Source organism: Ostrea edulis, chromosome 5, assembly GCF_947568905.1.
Source record: "Ostrea edulis chromosome 5, xbOstEdul1.1, whole genome shotgun sequence".
Taxonomy (NCBI): Eukaryota; Metazoa; Mollusca; class Bivalvia; order Ostreida; family Ostreidae; genus Ostrea; species Ostrea edulis.
Window position 1 is genome coordinate 85,404,606 of NC_079168.1, and position 13,826 is coordinate 85,418,431.

A 13,826-nucleotide genomic window follows, 5' to 3' on the forward strand; every position below is an offset into this window, starting at 1 on the left:
ATGTACTTGCGTAAATTAAGGAATACACATTAACTACAGTAACCTGTAGTACTCTCTGTGATCAAATGTAAACTACCAACAATAGTTTGAATATACAACTTACATAATCTGTTATCAGTGTACTATTTATTTAGAAATATAATAAATATATATGTACAGTTAAATTCATACACATGTATTCACCAGTAAAAACCTCAAGTGCATGCACTTTATATCCTGGCAAATCTCACATACATGCTAGCACACATGCACATGAAATGCATCTGTCTGATGATGAATTGCACATTCCTGAGATTTTCACTTCCTAAGATGAGGATTCGAGTGTATGATAGCACTTTTAAATGTCTCTCCAACTCTCCACATCTGTCTCGGTATAACTCCATGAAATAAAAATACCACACTATTTTTTGAAGAACTTCCACCAAACCACGACTCCCAGAATGCCAAGTTCTAATAAGATCACCACTATCAAAATCATCTTGTTCGTCATAACTCTGTCAAAAATAAAGTTGGTGTAGTTTTAGAATACATCCTTGTACAATCTATGTCCATTTATCAAAAACTAAAATTGTTTTGTAATATTTAGCAATCATAATCAGTTCATAATTAACTCTACTGTATTTTAATACTAAGAATTCCAAATCGATGAAACATAAATTTCAACCAATCGCAAAAACTGTCCCCTCTGAATGCAAGAAGCCCATGGGTCACAATGCTCAAATCAAATTGAATAAAATTCTTAATTTTGATCCTAAATAGTAACATGACATGAACTCTACATTAAAATTGGTAACCTGTATCCCATTCAACCAAAGATGTTTAAGTGCCAAGTTTTGTTGAAATCGGCCAAGCTGTTTCTGAGAAGTTGGAAATAATGTGAAACATTAACAATGCCAACACTGATGCTGACAGACAACAGACAAATATTGATCAGAAAAGTTCACTTCAGCTCAGGTGAGCTAAAAATTTATCAAAACTATATTTCTTTTACTGCATACTGTATTACTTCATCAAGTAAATGGAAATTGAAAATTCTAAACTCTGAATTCATGATAGTATTAACTTTTAATCTTATGTTTCTGAAAAATCATTGCTTCTTAAAATACCTCATAGCCATTGTCTTGAGGATTTTCCGACTTCGACTTAGGTTTGTATCTGTATCAACCAGCTGTAATGGAACAACACATCAATTACCATGCAAATCTTATTCCCTAACAAATGTACACATTTATAATCTTAATATAGATGAGGTAACTTTATTGACAATTGCCCTGTCAGACTTTCTTTCCTTATATCAAAGCAGGTTTTAAAAAAAAAACCACCAGATCCTTCCTGCAGCTGTTTTGTAGGATTAAAAAAATTTCTAATTGGATTATTGGATTATCATTAGTATATGTGTTCACATTAAATATTTCATTATACTGCCATCCATATTGTTCATAGTTTGAACAATATAGTACAAAATTATTGATGAGTCACCTTGGTCTTCCAGAGATATAAACTACTTTCCTGACTTATTTCCCTCCCATACAAGTCCAAACATGGGTCGTCATTCTACTATTTAAATTTACAATGTTTTTTATCTTATAATATCTTTACCAGTTGAAATGATGGCCATTTCCTCATGACTGTGAACAACGTGCACATGAATGTCGATATATATAGATCGGCTATTTTAATGGCTGGAAATATTCAGACAAAAATGAAGTAAAATGTAAATATAAAAAACATTTCATTTTTGAAAATACATGAGGGTATGAACAGCAACGCTTCACGCCAGCAGACTTTTACTAACACACTTCATTAGGTATGCTGGTGTAAATCATCGCAGTTCATGCCCTCATGTATTTTCAAAAATGAAATTCATTTCTGGAATGAACCCATGTCCACTAATATTATTCAATGAACCCATGTCCACTCCTACCATGAACCAAACAAGATGTCTGTACCAGTCCCTGTATGTTGTCTTACCCTATGTATATACAGTTCCTGTCTTACCCTATGTATATACAGTTCCTGTCTTACCCTATGTCTGTACAGTTCCTGTCTTACTCTATGTCTGTACAGTTCCTGTCTTACCCTATCTCTGTACAGTTCCTGTCTTACCCTATCTCTGTACAGTTCTTGTCTTATCCTATCTCTGTACAGTTCCTGTCTTATCCTGTCTCTGTACAGTTCCTGTCTTACCCTATCTCTGTACAGTTCCTGTCTTACCCTATGTCTGTACAGTTCCTGTCTTACTCTATGTCTGTACAGTTCCTGTCTTACCCTATCTCTGTACAGTTCCTGTCTTACCCTATGTCTGTACAGTTCCTGTCTTACCCTATCTCTGTACAGTTCCTGTCTTACCCTATCTCTGTACAGTTCCTGTCTTACCCTATCTCTGTACAGTTCCTGTCTTACCCTATGTCTGTACAGTTCCTGTCTTACCCTATCTCTGTACAGTTCCTGTCTTATCCTGTCTCTGTACAGTTCCTGTCTTACCCTATGTCTGTACAGTTCCTGTCTTACCCTATCTCTGTACAGTTCCTGTCTTATCCTGTCTCTGTACAGTTCCTGTCTTACTCTATGTCTGTACAGTTCCTGTCTTACTCTATGTCTGTACAGTTCCTGTCTTATCCTATCTCTGTACAGTTCCTGTCTTACCCTATCTCTGTACAGTTCCTGTCTTATCCTGTCTCTGTACAGTTCCTGTCTTACCCTATCTCTGTACAGTTCCTGTCTTATCCTGTCTCTGTACAGTTCCTGTCTTTTCCTGTCTCTGTACAGTTCCTGTCTTACCCTATCTCTGTACAGTTCCTGTCTTATCCTATCTCTGTACAGTTCCTGTCTTATCCTGTCTCTATACAGTCCCTGTCTTACTCTATCTCTGTACAGTTCCTGTCTTATCCTATATCTATACAGTTTTTGTCTTACCCTGTCCCGTGTCCGTTCCAGAACATCCCTCTGTCGTCCGAGTTCATCTATGGTATCCACACCAATTTGATCAGTTTCTGCTGAGATCTGGTGAGACCGGGCGATGCTGTCTGTGGTTCTGTTCAAAATCTGTGTCCCCTCCATTAGCTTGGCTCTCTGTGAGGCCTCTGCCCTCTGTAAATACATCAATTGAAAAACATCTTCAATTTCATTAGCATGCTCGTTTACTGTGTTTAACTTAAAAGTTTGATTTTTTTTTTTTTGGTTTATCAAATATTAACATTTACACTACTTGGACCCGAATTTACATGCACGTTAATTTTCTTCAATCTTGAGAATTTGAATAATATCAAGAAAAACTTACCTTTTGAGAGAAAAAAATTAACTGAGAGATTTAATATGAAGTGATACAAACTTGTTACTTACATCATTTCTCTCAAAACCATACGTGTCTGATACACCAAAACTTGATGTGGTGGCTTTTTTCTGTTTGAAAAACCAGAAATTACATTTATTTAATTTTTTAAAAGGAATCATTGTAAGGCTTTGATAAATTGTGAAGAAAATAATTAAGCTGTGTATATCAAGGTAATAAAAAGTTGCAATGTTATCTAAATTAAGGAGAAATTGCAATAGAATTGTAAATTTATCATGAAAAATAATATCAAAACCCATGAAGTACTCGTATTCTACAGATTGGCAGCTCAGTGCCACGTTTCATAGAATAACTTACAACTAAGACCAAAATCTTTTGCAATTTTCTTTATTCTTTAAGTAGATTAAATTGAGATTTTACTGTGAATAAGAAGAATTTAGTTATGTAATGTATGACCTATAGTGCAGGAAAATTTAATGAAATCTAGTGATGAGACTTGCCATTGATCTGTTAAGTTGATCCATTTCTCTCCTGTAGTTACGCAATTTACTCAACATCTGAGTGCGTGCTGAGATAGGGGCCACTTTCGCCTCTTCTTCCATTTCTTGGTACTAAAGAGAAATGAAGCAAGGAAGGGTTATTGATAGTTTCTTCATTACTTTGAAGGGTTGGCAAATCCAACTGCATGTACAAGAAAGTTGTACAGTAACACATGATTATAGCAAAGAGCTAGAGAGGAACAAGTTTGATTTGTTATAAACATAATTTGTTATATCCATCAAATTCATAATATGTTTGTTTTACTGTAATTAAACAAGAGACTCATAGATCGTGGTGGTAACCTGATAATCACACAATGAATAGGCCTAGCTTACATTATTGTATTCTAAATACAGCTTGAATGTTCAATATAAATATTGCTTACAATGATGTTGGCTTCTTCCATATTTCTTTCTGCATGTCTAATGGCTGTCTTTCTTTCCTCTGTAACAAAAAAAAAAAAAAATGGAAATAAAATTAAATATATTTAGGCAAATTAGGGCATGTATCAGACACATGGGTACATTGAAAGTCTAATCAATAACACTATTGAAGGAGGCTGACAAGAGAAAACTTAGATCAGTTAGAAACAATTCAAGAACTCTACAATAGTGTACACAAATAACCAAATACGCAACTATTAAAGAGAAAAAGTTACTTCATGAGACAAGAGGTATTGTGTCATTAATTCACTTAGTTGACAATTTCTCTGATGCTCTGGAGAAAGTCTGAACTGATTTCTTATCATTTGATGTTGACACATTGAATCTCTTCAAAAATGTAAGAAATCACAAACCCTTCTCTATTGTGAGCAGGTACTATTTATCTGGTGTTGATCTCTATAAGACTCTTCAAATATTACAATATATCATAAGATTTGTGGCCTTGGATAAAAATGTGAATTTCTATAAACAAATTAAATATATTCGCTTGTTAATAGTTTCATGTTATATGTACAACTGACATGTATGTAGACACAAATACAGCAATAACATGTATACTTGTCATGCCATGATATATATATATATATACTCAGGGCTCGAAATTAGCGAGAAATACTCGCAAAATGCGAGTACATTTGAAATAGCGAGTAAAAATAATGGCGGCCACTCGAAAATCTTAGCAAGTGACGATTTACAAACCATGATCGTATTGTATCCGTTTTATACGGCAAAGTGGTATTTGCTTCTCTTAAACTTGCACTCAGAATCATACATACACATACATGAACGACCTATTTTTTTTTAAGAAACTCGGAGTCAAACAATTGCTTGAAAGGTCGGACATCGCATTATGATGAAAAAATATAGACAATAAGCATGTGCCATGAGTCCTGTTCACTTATAGAGGTAGTTCAATTGAATTCCAAGTATTAGTTTTTTGTTATTCATTTATCAAAAAAAAAAAAAGGAGTCATGTTTTACCAAGTCTTCCGGTAGTCATTTTTATCAGAATGGAAAGTAGCGTCATTTGTTAATTAATAAATATTGACTAATCACTTCAACATGTCCTATCTACATTAATTTATTGTCATATTGAGGTCGGGGTGTAGTGATGTCATGAGTGCACTGCTCACCGCATAGACAATTATCAACCTGCGGTAAACAGGTTGTGGATTAGAGGTGCGATGGCCTCGAGACCTAAACTTTGCACCATGTGACTTACATAACTTACTGACTTGTCTAAACGATGACTATTAAATTGACCTATAGGCTCAGTAATGATGGGGGAAATCATTGATTTTAAAAAAAGTTAATTTCGACCCCTGACATTCATCTTCAGTGTAAAAACATTGTTCCTTCTAACAGGTTGAGAACACTTCCCCTGTAGCAAGATCTTCTCACTAAAATGTGATCATCCCTCTTTAATGTGAATATAAACATTACCAGAAAGAGGTGTTTTGTGGTAATGATTGAAAATAATGACAAATACTTCTCATTACCAGCACATTAGAGTTATCGCGCTTTGATGACTCTTGTGCGTCATTGGTAAGAAAATGCACAAGTCTCGCGAGCAAGTGCGAGATTACTGGGACATAAACGAAACGTTCATAGCACCCCCCCCCCTTTTTAAGTTAAAGTACATGGTGTACTTTTAAATAAAATAGCCATTGGTCAAACTGCATTTTAAAAATATTCTAACACTAGTTTATCAAGGATGTTACATGTTTTTTTAAACTCTACTACACCTTTTATAAAAATTCCAAACAACGATGTTCTCTGTCCTAAGTCAATCAATATTTTGTAATTTTCAAAATAGCTTACATGCAGTTTAGAAACGCATTTGTTGTGTTAATTAGTGTTATAAACGTCTAACAAAAAATTTGCAGTTTGGCAAATATATAACTTATTCTAAAATATTTGAAAATGAGAGAGAGAGAGAGAGAGGGGGGGGGTGTATTAACGATTACAAAGTCCATGCTATATGAACCTGTCCAAATTGTATGATAAAATAGAATGTCTTCATAATCTGACAGAATAATTTTAATAACATATGAATCCCATTAATTACAAGAAAAGTTATTGTGTCGGATGTGCATATTGGTTTTTCCCTTCACAGTTCTTCTTGAAATTGATGCTTTATATCGGTTACATTTGGTAGATTTAGTACCTGCACTCCTTTACATAGTTTAATAAGTTCGTCTGTTTTCTTGCAAGAATAATCAATTCCTTTTGCCTTTAGAATTTTAATCAGTGTCGTGGTTTGCAGTCGGTTATAATATGTATTCGATACCATAATTTATATTACGTATGCCTAAAGTAATGTTTATGTATGATGTCCCAGTAGCACGACTTTACGCGTCTTTAATTTGAAGAGTTCCACTAATGGAAATGATAAGTATTGTGAGCAATGCTGAATAAGTGCAATGCTGTGACAACAAGTGTCTCTATAAAACTGATGACACAGTCAAGAAATAACATTATTGCGTAAGAGAGAGGGAGGCTGAAATCCAGTGCAAATTTGTTCTGGTTTAAACATTTGCCATAGTATCAGACATCTTAACACTTTTTCTTCCTTTTCATGTGAAACACAAATATCTGTACTCCTCGGGTGTTTTTCGGTTGCATGAGATGTATTTACTCTCTTTAAGAGGGATAATTGCGTTTTAGCGAGAAAATCTCACTATAGGGAAAGTGTTCCCAACCTGTATAACAAAACAATAGTTTATCATATCGCTAATAGATGTTAAGAGTTAAGGTCCGTATTAAATATCGGAATTTGCTAACTCACAGGGACTTGTCATAATATTCATAAAACCGAGATATATACTATCATATATGCTACAGATTAAACAAACACTCCTTGTGTCCATCATATGTATGCATCACCTGATCCCAAACCTGCAACTGCAAGCCGAATCTCACCGAGGTTATTGTCATTTCTTACCGCCACTATAATTCGGAATCTTCCTTTCTATCCTCTCTCGTAAACTGTCAAGGATCGATGTAAAATCGTCGTCCAATGATTCAAACTTTTCTGAAGACATCGTCTCCGTTTTGATGTTGATCGTTAATCATGTGACGAAAATCGGGGAGAAAGAAATTAGACAGTTTGTACGTGGTGTTTTTGATATTATCCCAGAGTGATCGTTAAAGTTTGTTGTTTATTTTATAAATTCCTATCTATCTAAGACATTTAATTACTACAGTGTATTAATGACGTGTAGTATTTATACAACACCATAACAATAAATTTAAGAATAAATAAAACTTATGTTTACATTATACAAGTATTTACCTCGGGTTCGGCAATACACTGCTGTACTTTCATTTCAGCGTTTGGCTTGACACTTGAGTTGACAGTTGACTGATGAAACAACTTCTATTTATAAATATGTGCTACTTAACAGCTTAATAGTAATTTAGTTTATTCTTTTGAAAAAGGTAGGTGTTCTTTTACTATTCATGTGTTTTGCCAAAGGAGTTTTATCCACAGGGGCTCGTCACGAAATTTTTCTCTTATTAAAATTTGACATCGTCTATTATTTTCCTTCAGAATAATACAGTCAAATTCATTGGTCACGTGGAGGGAGACAATTCGTAATGTTTCCCTCACGCACAGGGTGACAACTGTGATGTCTCCTCTAGAAGAAAGCGAGCAACGTAAACATTGGAAAATATGCGGGATCGTAAATCATAAACCTCAGCGTCAACATTAACGGTCACAAATAACAATCAAGAAGAAATATATTTCCATTCTAATGCAATTTTGCATTTCACTTGATGTTTACGTTTTTGTCTTGAAATACGTTACGAAATGTTTACGTTTGACGTTATGTTTTTGCGTCATTCTACTGTGACGTCACAATTGAAAGCTTTCTCTCGTTTAACTTTCTCAAACCTCAATGTTTTGCTTTCGTTAACATATATCTAATAAATGTATGACATTGAGTGTAAAACAAAATAATGTATGTAGTTGAGGGTAACATTTATTTCATGCACCCCTCGAAAACTATTGAAAAGTTATCAGAATTTTCTGCAGAAAAAGTTATTACGAATTTGTTCGCATTTTTAAATTTTTAAAAAAAGGTATATGGTACAAGTCAATAAATGTGTGATAGTTTTTTTAACGTTGAAGATTCTTCAGGATAATAAAACTAAATTATGGACTGTTTAGCAGGGAGACATCACAAATTATCAGGTCTTAGTAGGGTTATCATCCTCGGGCGCACAGGTGCCCTCGGTTGATAACCCTACTAAGACCTGATAATGTGTGATGTCTCCCTGCTAAACAGTCCATAATTGTATATTCTGTATTTACATAAATATAGAAGAGAGGGTCAATTCGTGACGAGCCCCTGTGTTTTATCTAATAAAGTCAATTATAACATTCACTTGATTGACCAAGCCATATGAGCTATGTGTTAGCATAGTGAACAGTTCGCTATGCTAACGAATAGCTCATGGCTTGGTCAATTAAGTGAATTTTATTGACTTTATTGATAAAATTTCAAACTCCTGGGGTTTGGCAGACACCTGCATTTTTTTTATTTTATTAAAGGTAATTCTATAATCTATTTTTAACATAAAACAGGTTGGGAACACTTCCCCTGTAGCGAGATCTTTTTGCTAAAACATGATTATCCCTCTTTTGTGAGAAATAAGCATTACCATAAACAGTCTTTATGTGTCTTTATTGAAAATATGGCAAATTCTGTGCAATGCTGAATAAGTGCGACACTCACTCAGCATGACACGAATTGTTTCTATAAAATTTACAACACAGTCAAGAAATTTCATGTCAATGTTGCTGTGTAAGAGGGAAGGAGGCTGAAACCCAAGTAATGCACATCCTGAGTGTTTTTGTTTTGATTAATATATTGCAAAATTATCAGACATTTTAGCACTTTTTTTTCTTTTCACGCTATGATAAACGACCGACATTCGTTAAATGTATGTGTTGCAGTTTAAAAATCACTGTATATCTAATATAATTTTCTCACTGTATATCTAATATAATTTTAATTTTTTTACTCTCATAGGGAATGGATATCACTTTGTAATAAACGTGTCTGTTATATGTGCATGTTTTACTGTAGCCCTCAGTACATGTGTCTGTCTTGTTATATGCTTGTCTTGATCAACACAGCTGACAGTGTAGGCAGTGGTTAAGGATTACTACATAAGCTGGCTGATCTGTCAAGGCAGCCAACAGTATATGCAGTAATCAGAGGGAAGTCAGTCATTGTAATCAAACATATGTCCTAAATCAAATGTACTACAAAAGTATGGAAAGTCACATCTTCACAAGCCATTCTATTCCCACAATATCAGCAGGTATGATCTCCTCTATTCCCACAATATCTAGCAGGTATGATCTTTGTGACAATTAAGGCCTTGCTGATCATACACGTAATAGGAAATGGCTACCAAACATTTTTGGTATTGCCAAAGGTATTCATGTTTTACTACACATCATATTTTACTACTAATCTGTAACTACTAACTTAATTATTATTATTGTAGATACAATCATTATTTTGGAATAAATATGGCAGAAAAATGTAAGTATACCACCCTCATTACTCTAAGCAAGTTTTGATTAGATAAAAATTAAGTACTTATGGAGCAATGTAGAAGGCTGAATTGAGAAGTATTCAAATGACATTCATTCATGACAATTCATGACCACAAACCAACATAGTACTGTATAGATCAGAGACATACACACGATATAAAACAGAGATAAGCCACTCCTACGCTTAATTTATGTGACGGCCCCATCTGTAAATTACTGTATAGATCAGAGACATACACACGATATAAAACAGAGATAAGCCACTCCTACGCTTAATTTATGTGACGGTCCCATCTGTAAATTACTGTATAGATCAGAGACATACACACGATATAAAACAGAGATAAGCCACTCCTACGCTTAATTTATGTGACGGCCCCATCTGTAAATTACTGTATAGATCAGAGACATACACTCGATATAAAACAGAGATAAGCCACTCCTACGCTTAATTTATGTGACGGCCCCATCTGTAAATTACTGTATAGATCAGAGACATACACACGATATAAAACAGAGATAAGCCACTCCTACGCTTAATTTATGTGACGGTCCCATCTGTAAATTACTGTATAGATCAGAGACATACACACGATATAAAACAGAGATAAGCCACTCCTACGCTTAATTTATGTGACGGCCCCATCTGTAAATTACTGTATAGATCAGAGACATACACACGATATAAAACAGAGATAAGCCACTCCTACGCTTAATTTATGTGACGGTCCCATCTGTAAATTACTGTATAGATCAGAGACATACACACGATATAAAACAGAGATAAGCCACTCCTACGCTTAATTTATGTGACGGTCCCATCTGTAAATTACTGTATAGATCAGAGACATACACACGATATAAAACAGAGATAAGCCACTCCTACGCTTAATTTATGTGACGGTCCCATCTGTAAATTACTGTATAGATCAGAGACATACACACGATATAAAACAGAGATAAGCCACTCCTACGCTTAATTTATGTGACGGTCCCATCTGTAAATTACTGTATAGATCAGAGACATACACACGATATAAAACAGAGATAAGCCACTCCTACGCTTAATTTATGTGACGGCCCCATCTGTAAATTACTGTATAGATCAGAGACATACACACGATATAAAACAGAGATAAGCCACTCCTACGCTTAATTTATGTGACGGCCCCATCTGTAAATTACTGTATAGATCAGAGACATACACACGATATAAAACAGAGATAAGCCACTCCTACGCTTAATTTATGTGACGGTCCCATCTATAAATTGTTGATTCCTATTTTTTAGTTTGATAAATTAATGTTGATTTAAGTTTATTTCACTCCAATCATAAATTGGAATCGAACTTAGCAATTAAGTTTTGAAATGATTTGATGATCAAGTAAAATACTATAATTAACAAAAAGGTAGGCAAATCGTAAATTTTTCCTGAAATCTTGCCGATTTTGGGTCATGTGTTACATTAGAAATGAAACATGTATTTTGAATGTTTTAATGAAAGGATTTGGAACGTTTAAACTTGACATCTTTCATTCTGAAGATGGTATACATTATTTAAATCAGTGTGTGTATTTTTTACTGAAAAATGTGACCGCGCAAGATAAAACAAGACTTGGGGAAGTTGCTAATCTCTGTTATATATGTCTCAGAGTCTGTAGATCTAGACTTTTTTGTTAATACTCTAGATTGGTGGCATCACATTGTAAAAATAATATAGACAAAAAATTCATGAGGAATTGATGTCATACTTAACATAAGCGATGGAAATTTATAAAAAGAACCGCTGTTATATTTTTTTCTAATTTCATTTTGTTTGTTACCAGCTGAGAAAACCACAGATGGGAATGGGGACAAGGTAAAATTGAAATGACATTTTTTCATGCCTTTATAGAAAAAGAAATTCTTCACTTTCGATTGCATCAGATATTGATAGTATAATCGTGTATGAGTACTTATTAGTTTATAGTGTTAATGATTTTCTTTTATCTTTTTAGAATGAACCTAAAGTACACCCTGGTGAGCATTTAGTAATAAGATGTTAATCTGTTAGATTGTACAGTAAATAAGATGTTAATCTATTAGATTGTACAGTAAATAAGATGTTAATCTATTAGATTGTACAGTAAATAAGATGTTAATCTGTTAGATTGTACAGTAAATAAGATGTTAATCTGTTAGATTGTACAGTGAATACTGCTTAATCCGACATCTGCGCAATCCGTTTCACTGGGCATTCCGACCCTTATCATAGTTTTTCACACTGCTTATTCTGACACACCAACAAAAAAATTGTCTCCCGATGCAGGTTTCACTGTATTTCTATTCTTAGAATCTGAAATGTTTGGTGGATTTTTATGTCTCTTTCAGGGGGAGACATATTGTTTTTCTGTCTGTCTGTCACCAAATCTTGTGAATGCTTCTCTCCTATATGGGTTATCAGATAGACTCGAAACTTTGTACAATGCTTCAGTCATCAATGCTTTATTGCCATTTGTAGATGTGCATATTTGTGGGATTCAATTATTTTTGTAAACATTATACATGTAGTGGATCTAAGAGGGATGGAGGATGTTAAAATAGCTTGTGAACGCTTTTCTTCCTATATGGCTTATCCAATAGACATGAAATTTTGTACAATACTTCAATGCCATTTGCAAATGTGCATATTGTTGGGACAGGAGGATCCAGTTGTTTTCCTTAAAGGTATAGTGGGTCTGAGGGGTGGAGGGTGTAAAATAATTTGTGAATACTTCTTCTATGTGGCTTATAGGGAGTTCATATTGTTTATGTACCTACTCATGCTTTCTCCTCCATACCATGCAGTACATTAAGGGGAGTAGGTTTCATTTGGAGCACTTCCAATTTGAGGACCTGGGGAGACATTTGTTTTTCATAAAAACAATTTCTAATTTTCTTTATTTTGAAATGTTTGCAATTTTCATATGAATGGAAATATTGGTTCTTCATTCACCAAAATGAGTCAAAATTTTACAATATGTTTAATACTCCTTATACACAAATATGTCTTCATAACCACTTTTTGTACATTATATAGTGTAAATTTTTCCCTTAGTGTCCATAAAGGGTTGTATTAATCAAAGTTTCATGGTAAGAAGATGCACATATTTAGTGGTTCTCTCTCTCTCTCTCATAAGAAGAAGCAATGCTATGTAATGGTTGATTTTAGCGGACATGGGTTTGGTGGATTTGATGAAACACTTGGAAACCAAGGAGCCTCCAAAGCAAGAGTTATCTTCTGTGGATTTAGCAGGAATTGTCCAGTTCATTAAAGACAAGAAGGCCACAAACATCATCACAATGGCCGGAGCAGGAATATCAACATGTAAGAAGAATATAGCAATTTATCACATGTGTACTCCTTTATCCAGTGGATTATCACCCATTACATAAATTTTAATTATTACGCTGTTTTCCTACACCATTTGTGATGTCACAAACAAACGTCAATTTTACGTAGTTTATTTACCAAGTGTCAGGAAGCAAAGTTCCCAACAATACAGTAATGTAAATGAACAACTGTACCAGTGGGGGGGGGGGGGGGGGGGGGGGGGAGGGGGGGGGTAACATGTGATAAAAAGAATCTCTCATGGTTTGTGGTTTGATTTAATTTATATTAAACTCTGTTTATGTTTTCTATCTCCTCCTCGTCCTCTCGCCAAGGCTCGGGGATAGAAAACACATAAATCATCATCATATCCAGTTCAATTGTTGATCAGGCCATCAATTAATCCTCTGTTGAGGGTGGGGCCTGACTGTCCAGTCTCGATCTAAGTCTTCCTCTCCATTCCTGTCTGTGATGAGGGTTGACGGAATCCATAGCCAGGGTTTTCCTATCCCGCTTCAGGACATCCTCCCAAGACGGTTTGGGTCTGCCAGTGGTCCTCTCCGCTGGTACGTTCAGTTGTTGGACTTGAGCAATCCAGCCAGTGCTGCGCTCAACGTGCCCCAGCCA

At 34.8% G+C, this 13,826-nt stretch overlaps 2 protein-coding genes across 3 annotated transcripts in view; one reads left to right on the forward strand and one right to left on the reverse strand.

Annotated features, from left to right (window-relative positions):
• Window positions 1-111: 111 nt before the first annotated feature.
• On the reverse strand, window positions 112-7,625 carry LOC125652646 (vesicle transport through interaction with t-SNAREs homolog 1B-like). 2 transcript variants are annotated; one of them, XM_048881988.2, is made up of 7 exons: window positions 7,220-7,625; window positions 4,218-4,276; window positions 3,793-3,903; window positions 3,343-3,402; window positions 2,917-3,090; window positions 1,107-1,168; window positions 112-494 (listed from the first exon to the last, which is right to left on the reverse strand). In XM_048881988.2, exons 1-7 carry the CDS (start codon window positions 7,317-7,319, stop codon window positions 401-403), a joined length of 660 nt encoding a protein of 219 aa, XP_048737945.2. In that variant the 5' UTR covers window positions 7,320-7,625; the 3' UTR covers window positions 112-400. The 2 variants fall into 2 exon arrangements, with proteins under 2 accessions (XP_048737945.2, XP_056022549.1); XM_056166574.1 differs by lacking the exons at window positions 112-494; window positions 1,107-1,168 and having other exon boundaries at window positions 1,178-3,090; window positions 7,220-7,391.
• The window catches only part of LOC125652644 (NAD-dependent protein deacetylase sirtuin-2-like), a 29,993-nt gene continuing 23,746 nt past the window's right edge, over window positions 7,580-13,826 (forward strand). Inside the window, exons 1-5 of the mRNA XM_048881985.2 lie at window positions 7,580-7,716; window positions 9,799-9,836; window positions 11,677-11,708; window positions 11,848-11,869; window positions 13,041-13,196. Coding sequence (XP_048737942.2) covers window positions 9,824-9,836; window positions 11,677-11,708; window positions 11,848-11,869; window positions 13,041-13,196 — 223 coding nt within the window. The 5' untranslated portion in view covers window positions 7,580-7,716; window positions 9,799-9,823. The remainder of the gene's footprint in view (window positions 7,717-9,798; window positions 9,837-11,676; window positions 11,709-11,847; window positions 11,870-13,040; window positions 13,197-13,826) is intronic.